This window comes from Amphiura filiformis, chromosome 11 (assembly GCF_039555335.1).
Source record: "Amphiura filiformis chromosome 11, Afil_fr2py, whole genome shotgun sequence".
Taxonomy (NCBI): domain Eukaryota; kingdom Metazoa; phylum Echinodermata; class Ophiuroidea; order Amphilepidida; family Amphiuridae; genus Amphiura; species Amphiura filiformis.
The window spans coordinates 6,701,984-6,717,320 of NC_092638.1; the positions used below are offsets into that span (position 1 = coordinate 6,701,984).

The 15,337-nt window shown below is 38.3% G+C and overlaps 2 protein-coding genes across 3 annotated transcripts in view; one reads left to right on the forward strand and one right to left on the reverse strand.

The window, feature by feature from the left end:
- Positions 1–11,878, forward strand: part of LOC140164292 (plancitoxin-1-like) — a 33,491-nt gene extending 21,613 nt beyond the window's left edge. For both annotated transcript variants that reach the window (XM_072187564.1, XM_072187563.1), the window contains exons 3-8: positions 487–562; positions 2,480–2,641; positions 3,252–3,449; positions 5,185–5,288; positions 7,359–7,499; positions 8,457–11,878. In XM_072187564.1, the coding sequence (XP_072043665.1) occupies positions 487–562; positions 2,480–2,641; positions 3,252–3,449; positions 5,185–5,288; positions 7,359–7,499; positions 8,457–8,606 (831 nt within the window). In that variant the 3' untranslated portion in view covers positions 8,607–11,878. The remainder of the gene's footprint in view (positions 1–486; positions 563–2,479; positions 2,642–3,251; positions 3,450–5,184; positions 5,289–7,358; positions 7,500–8,456) is intronic.
- LOC140164293 (DNA-dependent protein kinase catalytic subunit-like) overlaps positions 1–15,337 on the reverse strand; it is a 209,920-nt gene that overhangs the window by 104,439 nt on the left and 90,144 nt on the right. The gene's annotated exons all lie outside the window — the stretch shown is intronic.

A 15,337-nucleotide genomic window follows, 5' to 3' on the forward strand; every position in this document is an offset into this window, starting at 1 on the left:
CTTTTTCGCCATTGGCTGCTATTCCTTTTCTCCGATCAGCACCAGATAGATCGGTCTTCCTTTTGGCGCTGATTAACCTGTGTAAACCAATCAAGGATCGTAATTGACAGTGACATCAGACGCGATAAATTGCATTTATCTCTGTCTTTAATTATATAATACCGTACTGACGCGAGTATAAGCCCACCTTCGAGTATAGTCCCACCCTAATATTTGGGGAAATTTCAGAATTTGTTATTTCCCCGAGTAAAGTCCCACTGACAATTTTTAACAGAATGGTTCCGAATTTGACAATCCAAATCATGTAACTTCATTTGCAAAATCACTTCAAAATTATTTTTGTAACTAAAATGGAGCTTAATTTTCATCGTGTAAAGTCCCACCCCCCATTTTCGGTCATTTTTCACCCAAAAAAAGGGTGGGACTATACTCGTGCCAGTACGGTAGATTGTGAATCATGTTAATGATTTGAAATTTTGTTTTCAGAAAGTAGGATATGGTATGTACAATGACCAACCGCCACCTGAAAAAAAGAGTACGAAAAAAAGTGGCCATACTAAAGGTATGTCACATTTAATTCAGTCCTTCTATATGCCTAATATTTGAACTGTCATTTCATTACTGGTCGAACACGATAAGATTTCGGTTAATAATAAATAGAAGGTTTTCTGATAGCGCTCTCATAGGTCTTTGAACCTGTCTGCAGCCCTCTAGCTTTTGATTCAACAAGTTATTTTTTTGGGGGGGGGGGCGGTGTACAACCTTCAAGTAATTATTTTGTGTAAGCTAACCCTAAGCCTATTCATAACCCTAATCCTAACCCTAACTCTAACCCTCATCCAAACCCTAAACTAAGCCTAACCAATCAATGACAGTGGCTGTTTCAAGTCTATAAGTCTCCTTGCATGATCGCCTGTCGAATTCAACTACCTGCCTCGACCGGAGACTAAGTTCAAAACCCGGGCCTATTGGGTAGCCGTGTTAAGGCGCCTAAGACTGAAATCCTATCGTATTCGACCAGTAATGCGGCGACAGGAATGGAAGAAGATGGCTATGCCGGTCAGCATGATCTTGTTTGCATTTTGGCAACCAGTGTTTATCTGTTATCGATGATGGATCGATTGATAATCGATAATCAATATTCAGTCAATATAATCAATATCAATCAAGATTAGGTCTACTATTCAAATAGCATTAAAAATGATGTGTGGGCTATGTGGGCCTAAGTTCAAACCCCGGGCCTATTGGGTAGCCGTGTTAAGGCGCCTAAGACTGAAATCCTATCGTATTCGACCAGTAATGTTCTACTTGCAAATAATGTCAATTTTGGTCTCAATCTAGCAATTAATGTTTCATACATTGGATGCAATAGCTGAGAGCATTAACACTAACACTGGGGTAGACGCAGCCCTATACTTTGTTTGGCTTATTGCGACAAAAAGGAGACTCGTAACATTGTGTACTGATATAGAATGGTGTGTACACAGTTGGGTGCAGCACCTATGTTAGCTGCACACTGCCAAAAGCGTGACTGGCATGTACTTATGCAAATTTATGCATTATCAAAAACCAAAGGATTTTCACCAATTATTAGTATAGCAAGTATAGCAAGCACAAAAAAAGTGCAATGATTTATAGTGCGCTACATACAGGCACAATGCCTACATTGATCCACATGCCTCAGCACACTTTACAGGTTGTCGCTGACCACTACGGCCCCACATCATTCAATAAACCATTTAACAACAACTCATGGACTTTAATGCTCAGAATCGCACACCCTAGACATTCCACAATTGACCTTCGCAGCCAGGATCAGCTCCCCAAGTTTTGTACGGGTTACAACGAGACAATTATCAGTAGTTCCTTGTCCAGGGGAAATTCAAGCTAACTCAATTTTTCCACGAGAGCTTACTAAACCACCACCAGGGTTCGAACCCACAACCTCTCGCACCATAGTTGAAAACCTTATCAATCGAGCTAACTTAACTGCTGGATATTTACAAAATCAATGGTGAATATGTACAAAACAAGCATCCCAACAGCAATTGATCCCACTCTGGCTGCAGTCATTCCCAGTTTGGCCTCACCCTGGGTGGTACTAGTAATAGTATAGTATAGTTCATATTGCAACTTACACCTGGCAGAGATTACTCCCAGCTTGCTACTCCTGACTTTTGTAAATCGGACATACGCCTGACCATCGTTCACACTGCCACTATTCTTGTCTTGGCAGCGCCTACCACTGCTCTTAGCAACTTGCGCCCACCAAATTCCGCCAGGTGTACATCCGACAATATGAACACAGCTAATATCTACCAGATTTGAGTTGGGTAGTAGTGGGGCAGCCCTGAGTACCCTGAATAGAGTGAGACCGCTTTGTGCTCTCAAACCTGATTGGGATACAAATATTGGACAATTACATTTTTTCTGACATTATCAAAAGAGTATCACTATTTCATCATCTTGCTATTCACAGGTGTAGTCGGATTTGACTCTACTGGAGGCTTTTGGTTGGTTCACAGTGTGCCTCACTTTCCAAGCCATGCTAATGATGGCTATGGGTGGCCAACAAATGCAAACCGATATGGACAGACATTTTTATGTATATCAGTCAGTTTTCAACAGTTTGAACAAATTGGTATGTACCTAAATACAACTTGATGTTCTAAGATTTCTGACCCGGGGTTCTTGAAAAATTTTGTACGGGGTGTGCCACGCAGACTTTCGGATGCTGACTTTCTCTATACCTACTTTTTGCTGTTTTTGCTACCCATCAGTATACCAATTTTCAAGAAAAAACACCCAAAAAGCACCCAAATTTGCCATAATTGGGCGCTTTAAGGGCACTTTTTCCAAAATGCGCCCAATTGGGCGCATTGGTCTCCACTGAAAACCCACCCATCGATATACCAAAATCGCTGAAAAGGTACCCCAAAACCGTGGCACCTCCCCGTATACCTTCAACCAGGAAGAACCCCCCCCCCCCGGATTTCTGATGCAGTTGTCTTCTTCTTTTTCATAAAAGGATAAAATAATAATATAATTTACTGTCAGGAAAATAAATGTTATTTAGAATAAGCAAAATGACAAATAGGAATGGCACACATATTTAGAGAATAAACTATAGGAATTTTTGTGTTTACTATATCCTCTATGTTTTGTATGATTTGTTTCATGATTTGTCCTCATTCCATGATTTGTTCTCATTTTATGTTATTATGATAAAGCATTTCTTCCACTTCACACAGGACGACAGCTAAGATACAACTGTCCTCACTTCTATGATATACATATGCCAGCTGAGTTTCCAGTAAAGCTGCCAAGTCTGCATTCAGCATTACTTGGTGTGTGTGATGACACATCTCCACATTACAATATAGCTACACTTACAGCAACAAATGGGCAAAACTTTGTCAGTTTTGCCAAGTCTAAAAGTTTCAGTGAAGGTAAGGAAGACCTTTTAAAGGTGGTATATGAGGATATTTTTGGAAATCAGGAATTGCTTTGAGCATGTTTTCAATAGAGTAGGGTAAAGCACACTTGTGCCTTTTGTTTGAAGCAAATCAGACATGTGGCTTTCATAATACATCAATTTATATTTTCTTTGTATCTTATTGTTTTTATCAATAATCAATGTAGGTCATGAGCTAAAATGACTGAAGAAGCTCACTAATATGTAATTTTTGCCAATATTTTGCTAAAAATCAATGCATAAAATGTTCAGGGTACTTTAATTTTGCATACTTTTGCCTTGAAAATTGGTCAGTGTTTCTAATATGTTCTAATGTATTATATAGTGAAGCCGCCCTCTAATTTGCATAATTGTGTAATTATTGAACTAATTTGCACTTGTTTTAAATTCATGAATTTTCTGAAGAGCTCTTGACCCCTAAAATATCCCTTTTCAAGTCATATGATAATGATGGTGTCATCTTCATGAAGATATCCCAAGGTATTACAAGTACAGCTGAGTTTTTAGCACAAATTGATGTTGAAAAACTCAGAACATACTTGTTAGAGCTTGTGATGAGGCCTAACTGCCTATTTCAATACAGAATAGTAATTAGGTCATCTGATCCGGAGGATGTGCTCAAGCCAATTCATCTGCCATTGTTGAATGAAGTGAGCCATCAGCATTATTTTGAAGCAGTTGGTGGCATAGCTGTTAACCCTAACCCTACCAAAACCCCAAAAAGCTACAACAGCAAGAAACTGCCAGCGCGAGTATTCCACATGATGCGATTGCATCATCATGCGAAAGCACATATGTGACATGATCAAGGGGAATGAGTCACATGTCGACCCTGGTCGAAAATGAGTTTTACATACGTTTCTAAAGAGGACATTTAGAGCTTTCAGAAACTGAAAAACCCATCTTGATACGACTTTTCTTTGCGAAGTTACGTGTCCCAGAAAATTGGAAACTTGGTAAAATAAAGAAATTAAGCCATTTCGGGACCATTTTTGTTGTTACACATTGCTTAACAAAAGTGTAGGGTGTCCAAAAAAGAAGCCATAACGGGTTTGGGCACTTCCATTATCCATACGTGGAGGGAGGGTGTCTGAGGGAGAATGTGCCAGTCGGAGTTTTTTTTGTTTCCTATTTTCTTTTTTCACCGAAGTTTCTTTTTTTTTTCTTGGATCCGCCACTAGCATGAGAGGTCATTAATCATGATCAAAATGTGATGTAATTTATATCTTCCATAAGACATGTAAAAATGAAAAGCAAAATGAAACAAAGGTGTTTTTTTTGTGGTTTTTTTAAACTGTAAAAAAAAATAGGACCCTCGAAAAGGGGAGGCACAGGCCCGGTGTGCCCATGCCTGGCTTGGAAGATGCTGATCTGGAGTGGGGATGTGGCTTGATTTCCAGATTCTGTCAAATTTCCAGAAGGCAGCCCATGTGAGAACTCTGCATCCATGTGTATTTTTGCAGCGGTGGCTCAGCACCCCCAAGTTATAGTGCAGTGTCCATAAGTCAATTAAAATTTATGTCAGTGATATTCTTGGCGTTTTAAATAGTAGCATGTCCATGAAGTCTCTCAGCCTTGTGTTCATATTTTTAAAAAAACAGGTATGATGGTGTCCCATACTAGGCAAACATATCATGACTTTCATTCACTTAGAATCTAGTTTTATTCGTGTTTTAAAATGAATATTATATGTTCTCTATTTTGGTTAGATCTCTACAGACTAGTGGCTAAGGAGTACCACTATAGCCTGTACACGGAAACATGGCAGCGTGGAAATGATAACAAGATAGCATCATATTGCAATTACCCAAAGGTAAGTCCTAGAATGTAGTCCTCACATCATCTATATAAATACAAAAAGGTCTGAAAAATGTTGTGTAACTAACCAACTATACTCCTATACTATAGTCCGTATGTCTTCCTCGAGGCAGTAAATTCAAATCAAATTTTGTGATTTTCTCAACAACTGCTCAGTTTTTTGCAGGAATCTGTTAGGCTAGTTGAATTCCTTGCGTCCTTTCCTTTCTCAAAATGTAAACTTTTTATACTTATCATTATTAAGTTTAGAGATGCAATTAAAAACATTATCTAAATCACTGCCTCTCAACTTTTCAACTGAACCAAATGAGAACATTACTTCAGTTCAAATGTTGAACTGATCCAAATTACTCTTTGAGCAGGCTTCGTTTTTCACCGACGTAATCTGTTGAAGGGAATATTTTTAAGGGCCATATATACTCCAAATATTCGATGCAGAATATTTGTTCACAAGTATTTGTTATTCCATCAATTTTAATTAATACTTTTAATCTTCTAATGAATGTTTGTTGAAGGAAAATCAATTATATTTGATGCATGTCGAATGTCTGGTGGAAATATCTTACAGATTTTACGTCATCAAACATTCGGTAGAAGTTAAACATGATTGGAAATAGAATAGGAATAGAATAAAGAACGAAAACATGTTGCATTGAATAACCTTGAATAAAAAGTATACAGCAGGCCTTATGTCCCTTGTCACAAGCTACCATGAACTATTTTTGTTGTATTAAAGATGATTACAGAAGTACCGTATTCGTCCGAGTATAGTCCCACCCATTTTTTAGGTGAAATTTTTTCAAAATTGAATACCTGAGTGGAAGAAGGGCGCAACTCCATTTTTTTACGAAAATGAGTTAGACCCAGCATTTTATTGCCAGCAGACTGTTCTTCCTTGTGTGTGAAAGATGGGCCAAAATCCACTCTCTAAATAGTCTTCCACGTACACTTACCGTACTGACGCGAGTATAGTCCCACCCCGTTTTTGGGTGAACATTTTTCAAAATTGGGGGTGGGACTATACTTGAATTTCAAAAAAAAATAATTTTTTTTAAAGTTATTTATTTTTTCGGCTTTGGAGTGTCCCTGGACCTAGACATAAATGCTAGGATCATTCATGGTTGATTAAAAAAATATATATATATATTGTAGGCCTATGTGTTTTGAATAAATTTGTACACATGTCATACTCTATTAATTATTTCAATTTGCATACAAATTCAATGCATTTTTTTTTAATATCTCAAAAACAGTTTTGATGGAGTTGGGCCCTTCTTCCACTCAGGTATTCAATTGGGGAGGGTGGGATTATTCTCGAATTTCAAAAAAAAAAAAAAATTTGCATAGAAATTCATTCATTTGAATGCATTTTGAAATCATTAATAGAGTATGACATGGATACAAATTATCAATTTTCATATTAAAAACACAAAACATCATGCAATATTTTTTAGGTCAACCATGAATGATCCTAGCATTTAGGTCTAGGTCCAGGACACTCCAAAACCAAAAAATAAATTATTTTTTATTTTTTGGAAATTGAGTATAATCCCACCCCCCCACCCCAATTTTGAAAAATTTTCACCTAAAAAACGGGTGGGACTATACTCAGACGAATACGGTAGTTAAATAAATACCTCCAGAAGACATAGCATTAGATGGTTAATAAAAATATTCATGTGCATGAAAAATCTGCAAGTCAGGAGAAAATTATTTCGGAAACCATCTTGTAGGCCTATTAAATATTGAATTTTTTTAATGTGCATGCATCAGCGAAAGTCGAGAGAAAAATGATGTAGTTAACCACTTTAACAGACCAGGGAAGTGGTCAAACTATACCAGTAATTCAGTCGGTAGTCTAATTTTCCAGCCATTTACAGAACATATTATTTTGGTCAAGAATTGGGGTTTTTTTTTGGTTTTTTTACAATTTCTGGGATTTGGGTGGGACTATATACTGAACCTGGGACTATACTCGGACGAATACGGTATTAAAGAAGTGACAGATGCAACCTAACATTTGGACGTATAATCTGTTATTGTTTCTTTCTTTGATTTTTTACAGGTGATCAATATTAAAAATGTTCAAGTGGGTAAATATAAGTTTTCATCCGCTCAAGATCATTCAAAGTGGGCTGTCACTGCAGGCGATGCAAGAAAGCCACCATCTCAGCAAGCGGTATGCATAGGTGACATAAATAGAGAGGTAAGCACTTGCAATAGTGTAAAAAAAATCTTCTAACACAATCACACAACCATGCGAGATTACCACAAAACCTGGATCCATGGTAAAGAGCCAGACTACAAATATTCAACATAGGACTATTTGTTCAACAAGTATTTGTTATTCAATCTATTCTAATTCATTTTTATCATCTAACAAATACAGTTGATGGAAAATCAATTATATTTGATGTTGAATGTCTGTTGGAAATATATTATCGATTTTACGTTAATGACCATTCGTTAGAAGTTAAACATGATTGGAAGTACAGGCCTAGAAATCCATGGCAGTTCGAGCGAATCCATTTGGATTCTCGCAAGAGAATTTTGCGAGAATCCTTGATTCACGCAAATCTACCTCCTGCTCTAGTCCTGCCAGCAAGACTTCAGTCTGGATTATAAACATAATGACATCTACGGACCTGTATACTGAGTTACAGTTACTGGAACTACCTCCTGCTCCCGCTGCACAAAGATTGAAAATATACTGCCCTCATACAGTCTGATTTAGTCATTCAAGATGGCGGCTTTGGCGAACGAAAGATCGGCATGCAACCAATGGCTGTTTTTGCTGTTAAAATGCCCTCTCAAATCAGTATTATAGTACTACAAATTATTAATGATTTAAGTAAATTATCCAATAATGCGTTATTTTGGGGGTTCAGTTGCTTAAAAAACGAAGTATAAATAGTCAAACCGGGAAGCAAACTTGGTACATATAAAACATTTCTATAGTTTTTTCTTTCTGTAAACTGCCAATGCATTACGCGAATCCATATGGATTCACCCAGTTGATCATGATGTTTTACAAGAATCTTTGCGCGAATTTGACTTTAACAATTACTGTTCAAGTTATTCTAGTTTGCGCATGCTCATATCATTATATGAATGCTTGTCATTTACTCATGAAATGTTATCATTCATCTATTGTTTCTTACAGAAAACTCAACTTAAAAGAGCTGGTGGAACAGTGTGTATGGATAAAGTGTTAAATGTATGGCGAGCTTTTCGTGAAGCTATTCTTGGAGCAGAAATTTGTACAAACTCTGAAAATAAACAAAAAATTGAAAAAAAGACCAGGGATTTATAGTCGCTGACCACTACGGCCCCATATCATACCAAAAACCAATAAACAACAACACAGGGACTTGCAGCTACGAAGTGCACACCCTAGACATTCCACAATTGACATTTGCAGCCAGGATATTCTATGGGACCTTCTAATACAAATATTTGGCTCATCAAAAAGGACTGATATGCTGAAACTTTGCAAAGTAATGGAAATGCACATGGTGAAACCAGACTATCCTCCAACGCTTCGTAAAGTTATATCTAGCAAAAGGGTATTCGTAACTTACGAATGGTTACTTGAGTTAAGAAGGGTTAAAAGTTTAGTGAAGTGGACCCCAGGTAAGATAAATCACATTGATATAGATAGGTCATTTGTGACCCGGCAGCACAAACGAGCCGTAAATTCCCTAAATTGTATTCTGAGTTATGGTGTAAAATGTATACGAAGGTCGATGCATCGGTCACTTAAGCTGCCGCGACATCTGTCTTATTTTGATAGTCACAACACCAATCAATAATCCTATTATTGAAGTGGATAATAAGCTTCTACCTTACATGGCTATAGAACTTTTAATAGCTCTGGTCTTTGTTTGCTTTTGCTAAATCCTTTTCAAGTGGTGGGTTGGTTGTATAAGTATGCATAACCAACAATTAACAATGAGAGAACCTTCTTAAACCTCGTTGACTTGGGGATGATTTGAAATGACCGCCAATTATGACTGTTTGATATTTATTGCCACCAATGTGGAAAAAGAGACAGACATAGAAACGAAAAAGCTATAATTTTGTTGAAGGAGCAAAGTTTAACTAACCATAACTCCGCTTCTGGATATCGTTTGAAGTCAAATGATATACCATTTTTAAGATTATGATGTTTATTTTTTAAACACAAAATAAAACAAAATTGACCGGGGGAGGAATTTACGGCTCATTCGCCGTGGACGTTCACATTTGATGGATATTTCCCCTTAAAGATGCTTAAGGGGGTACTACACCCCTGGCCAATTTTGTGCCTATTTTTGCATTTTTCTCAAAAATTATAGCACATTGGTGACAAGTAAGATATGTATATTATAGGGGCAAGGACTACAACTACTGCACTGAAGATTCAGCAACTCAATGCAAGTAGTTATTGATTTATTGATCAAATATTGGTTTTCCCTCATTTTTGACTGTAACTCCACAACTGTTGTCTGTGCTGAAATAAAATTTCCAGTGCAGTAGTTGTAGTCCTTGCCCCTATAATATACATACCTTACTTGTCACCAATGCGCTATAATTTTTGTGAAAAATGCAAAAATAGGCACAAAATTGGGCAGGGGTGTAGTACCCCCTTAACCAGATTTACAGCCTCATCCCCCACTTTACTAGACTGCTTTGTATTCCTTTTTTAAACAATTCATACCATTCCATGCATAAAACACAACACATCCACATCCCCAGTGACTGCCCTGCCATTTTTCTCATGGATAAGATAGCTGTTGGATCAGAACAGGATTGGAGGATTTTCCATGGTGGGATTAGAGGGATGATAAATTTAAATGGTCTACTACAGTAGACTACCACTTTACCCTATCAGAATGATATTGGTATTAGGTGAAAGCCCAGTGATAACCCCAGTGAAATTTTAGGCCTGGAATGTGTTTTGTTGAAGCGGTATGAACCAAGACATGGTAGTTTGGTGGTTACCACCCCTGAAGTCGTGTACTGTTGTGTGGGCCACTAGGATACTAATTTTTGCTGAACCATTAAATGGTATCAGCCTATAATAGTGTATGTTACTTACTTACTCCATACTTTGCTTACTCACTCACTAACCTTTTGGTCTGAAATGGACATATCTTTAAATGCCATGAAGGTATGAACCCCTGAGTGGTGTCAAATGAAAGAGGAAGAAGTAAAGAATAAAATAAAAATATTTCCCCACCTGGGGGTGACACTCATCATAAGACCTGGGTCAATATTCATATGGGTCCTTTTCATATCTCAAAGTGCCAAAAAGGTATGACACCCCCCCCCCCCCAAGTGGTGTCAAATGAAAGAGATAAAAGTCAAGAATATAATAAAAATAATTTCCCCACCAGGGGTGGCACTCCTCTTAAGACCTGGGTCAATATTCATATTTTAGGTCCTTTTCATATCTCGAAATGCCAAGATAATTTGATAGAACAGCTATCATTAGGCATGGTGACCTACATTGACAGTAGACAAGCCACAACTTAAATTCTCAAAGTATTTTAAAAGCAGAATCTTAACCACAGTAAAGACAAAACTGGACATGTCTGAGATTGTCTAGTGGTGTGGTTTGGGGAAGATAGCTGACAGTGGATCTCACATAAGATTTTTTTTTTTGGGTGGGGGGGCTATTTGCTGTATAAGTGGACCAGGTAACAGGCACCAAGAACTGTGTTAGGAGTGGTATTTCGCTTGGTAATGGGGGAAAGTGCAGGAGGACAGCATGGGTGGGGGTGTCGGGTCAAATTCAAAATTGCTCCGATTGGGCTGTAACTCAGGGAAAATGATCCCTGACACTTGGGGAGTATGAAACCGAAAAGGTCACCCGAGGTTAAAGGTCAAGTCAAGTGTTAAGTTGCTCTGATTAAGCTGTAACTCGGGGAAATGATTCCTGACACTTGGGGAGTATGAAACTGCAAAGATCATCCAAGGTCAAAGGTCAAGTCAAATGTTAAGTTGCTCTGATTGAGCTTTAACTTGGGGAAAATGATTCCTGACACTTGGGGGAGTATTAAACGGCAAAGGTCATCCGAGGTCAAAGGTCAGGTCAAATTGAAAGTTGCTCCAATCAAGCTGTAACTCAGGGAAAACAATACCTGGCACTTGGAAACTATGAAACCGTAAAGGTCATCTGAAGTCAAAGGTCAGGTCAAATTCAAAGTTGCTCCAATTGGGCTGTAACTTGGGGAAAATGATCCCTGACACTTGAGGAGTATGAAACCGCAAAAGGTCATCCAAGGGCAAAGGTCAGGTCACATTTGAAGTTGCTCCAATCAGGCTGTAACTCGGAGGAAAACATTCCCCCACCGGTGGTGTCACTCCTCATAAGACTCTGGTAAATATTCCTATTTTAGGTCTATATCTCGACATTCAAAGAAGGTATGACCCCAGGTGACAGTGGTATACTGCTCTAGTTACTTCTAGAATCCAAATAGATGGACAATTTATACTTGGAATAAGTATGGTTGTGTAAAATTTAACTCGAGTAACAATTCAGGTCTGAACATGGCTTAGTAGTGAGAATGTGTTGTGAAATAAATCATTGGTACTAAACTATTTCTTTTAAGAAACTGTCTTATCTTTTTATTAACCTGCTGTGTTGCTGAAGTGTGTTCCAAAATAAACAAGGCGGTTCTCAAACCACGAGGGTTGCTTGCTCTCATGATTACCTTGGGGATGCAAGTTGCATTCTCCTTCAAATTCAACAGTAATTAGGCCCAACAAATGTTGTGTTGCCCTTTAATTAAAAAAATCAGAAGGGTGGGTTGGTCAATTTTTTATTGATTTTTATTGTAATTTCATTAAGTCCCTGATATTGTTGCTGTGACAGTTCAATAAAAATGTTAAAGCCATATTATAACATTTGCTGAGGAAGATGCCCTCAATATTTTTGAAAATTCAGTTTTTTTAATACATAATTATATTGTACTTTTTTTAACATACCCTGCTGTCCCTGCACAAATAAGACTCTAAGTGCTGTAGTTTAATCACAATCCGAGATTTTAAATAAAATGCAGGAACCGTCGTTTTATTATTAAGATGGAAATATTAGTTGAACGCGTACTCGATGTTCATAACACAGTATGTACATGGCGACACACATAAAAGATCGTGTCATAGCACAACCAAATGGCTTGACACGCATTGACGACATCGGCGCTGGTAGTAAATTCCAATTTTCTTTGCTTTACCTCAGTTAAAATTAAAAGGGGACATATCTGACAGTAAAAGCTAACATTTTATGGAAAAGTAATACTAATCTATTGTTTATGGAAATGTTATAATATGGCTTTAAATACCGTATATGGAAGAAAAGCAAATTTACCCAATATCATACCTCATGCTCAGATCCTGCAAGACCGAGAGCATTTCCGTATCCTGCATAACCTGCCATGGACCCTCTTGAAGTCGCGATACAAATACTTCACCAATAGGCCTATTATCCTTCTAGTTGCCTTTGTTTAGCAAACAATTCCAATTAAAGATCTGTTGATTTTTTAGCTATTTGACATAGCCAATGGGCTGACCTCTCTGCCCCCGCAAAAGTCACTTTCCGCTTTGCCCCCCCCCCCCTTTGAAAACAAATCCTGCCTACCTTACAGAGCAAACAGGCATCATCTGATCTGTTTACACAAATAAACACTGCCCTCTGTGAATCAAAACGATGTGTCAAATGATTTTGTTAACTTCACAACCCTTTAATTTCACAATATTTAACTTGATATTCTCATTGTGCATGCAAGGTTAATTATGTGATTATAATTCAATTTTGCTGCAATTTTGCTGTCAATAATTCTAGATCTAAAGTGGAAAGTTTTTATTTGTGAACAATTTTGGCATTAATATATAGACCCTAGTGGCTTTTTAGTTAAATAAAAGCCAAATAAATAATAGGTCTGTTAATAGGTATGTTATTGGCCCTTTGCCCTTTAATGTCGTTTCGATCCCCTAGGGCTAATGCATTCACAACAACATGACTTAATACAATTGATTATGTTGAGTTCAGAAGTTTAATAATACGAAATGTGAAGATTTATTGATAAGAAAACATTTTATTTGGGAATTGACAGACATTGAAAAAAACACATATATAGTTTATTTACAAGTGACGTACTGATCAGCTGGTTAAATCCGCGGGAAGGTAACTATTGGGCGACTTCAGAGGTGTAAAACCCTATCACAGTGCACACTCACAGCAGAATAGCATGCCTTCCCATGATGCTTTGCATAAAGCTGTGCCGGTGCATACAAACCAATAAAGTTATAAAATCACACAATGGTCATTATTGATACAAGGCTTATACGGGGGTACTTGTGTATTTCAAGGTGGACACCATGCTCGTGTACACAAACAAGTAAAAAGGACTGTTTTTCAGCATTGGGCAAATGCAGCGCTGTACCTGTTTAGGGTGTCAAAAACGCCAAAAATCATGAAAAAGGGTATACTTTTCCAAGCAAAATTTACCAATGTTACCATATTTCGGTTAAAACATGGTGTTTTGGGAACATACCTTAGGCTATTTTAGGGGCCTGGACCCGGTACCCATCTGGTCTAATCGTAAATCCGGCCCCATGTTTGAAATAGCTCAATGGTAAATGACTTAATCGGCCAATTTTGTGTCGATACTGAAAATATTCGGTTGGGGCATGCTACAAGAAACATGTCGGACACAGCCTTCTTGACAACCTTTTTCGACTTTTCTTTTTGGGTTGACCATTTTATTGTTTTAGTCAATATACTGTTCCTATAGGTGCTTTTGTGCAATTAGCATTTCAAACACTTTATATTTCTTTGTCTTCAAGAAGTCATTTCAAGTAGGCCTATATTGTCGAGTATATTGATAATAATCGTATACGGCCCTACATATCGTAGGCCTATTTTCCTTCTCTTCCCCATCTTTTTCCTCTCACTCTCCATCCTTTCTCTTTTTTCCCCGCACTAGGGGGGCGGGGCCCAAATAGACAATTTTTGCCAGGCTTATTGACAATAATCGTATGGTATTGCATATCGTATGGATTCCGCATCTCTTTTTCCCTCCTCTCCCTATCTCCCCCTCTCTTTTCCCCTTTTCTCCCTCTCTTTTTTCCTCTCTCTCTCCTTTTTCCCTTTTTTTTCCTTCGCTAGGGGGCGGGGGCCCAAATAGCGCTAGGGGGCGCAGGGTCTGAGGGGGCGGGGCCCAAAATTTTTGCCAGGGGGCAATTGCCCTGCCCCCCCGGCAGCTACGCCACTGACTTGTTTAGGGTATGTTTTGCATGCGCTGAGTAATACTCGTTTAGGGTACGTTTCACGAGTCCATACATGATCATGGTGTCCATCACCCTGGGGCTTATACTAAGCAGGCACCCAGGCTTTTTTATTTATTTATTTTTTTGCCCCATGGTTGCCCAGTTTTGGCTCCTGGTGTGTCCAATATTTTACACTACAAACTTTAGGAATAGGAGCCATCTTTGGGAGCAGGAGCTCATTTGAGCTCTGGGTCCAGGCATACTTTAAGGCCTGTATTCATGTAACATTAACTAAGTCCATATGCATACTACAATCAGCCTACCCATGGGCATCAATCCTGGGGAATTGTGATATGCCCCCCTCCCCCACCTTTTGGCAAAATGACCCACTTTTTGACTACTCTGGCCAAATGTCCCCACACCAACTTTTCAAGATGGATTTATGCCGCTGAGCCTACTTTGGCGGGAGTCAAAACAGCTGAGCTGTCTTAGATTTCAGATTAAAAATTATGTACTGGTTATTAGGGGTGAACTCTCAAAGTGGTCTGCCAAAATTACTTCCCCCCCCCCCTTTGGCGGTGCCAACAAATCTTTGCTGCCCCCCTTTTGATGTGCCAAAATCTTTGCCCCTCCCCCTTTACACACTAAGATTTTTGGGAACCTGAATTTAAAACACTGCGAGCAGGAAATTTTGCATTTGAACGTGTTCCTAATGTTTTCCTACACCTTTTTAGGGCGTAATATAGAAACTGTGTCCAAAATATCTGTGCCAAAAATTGCTTACCCCCT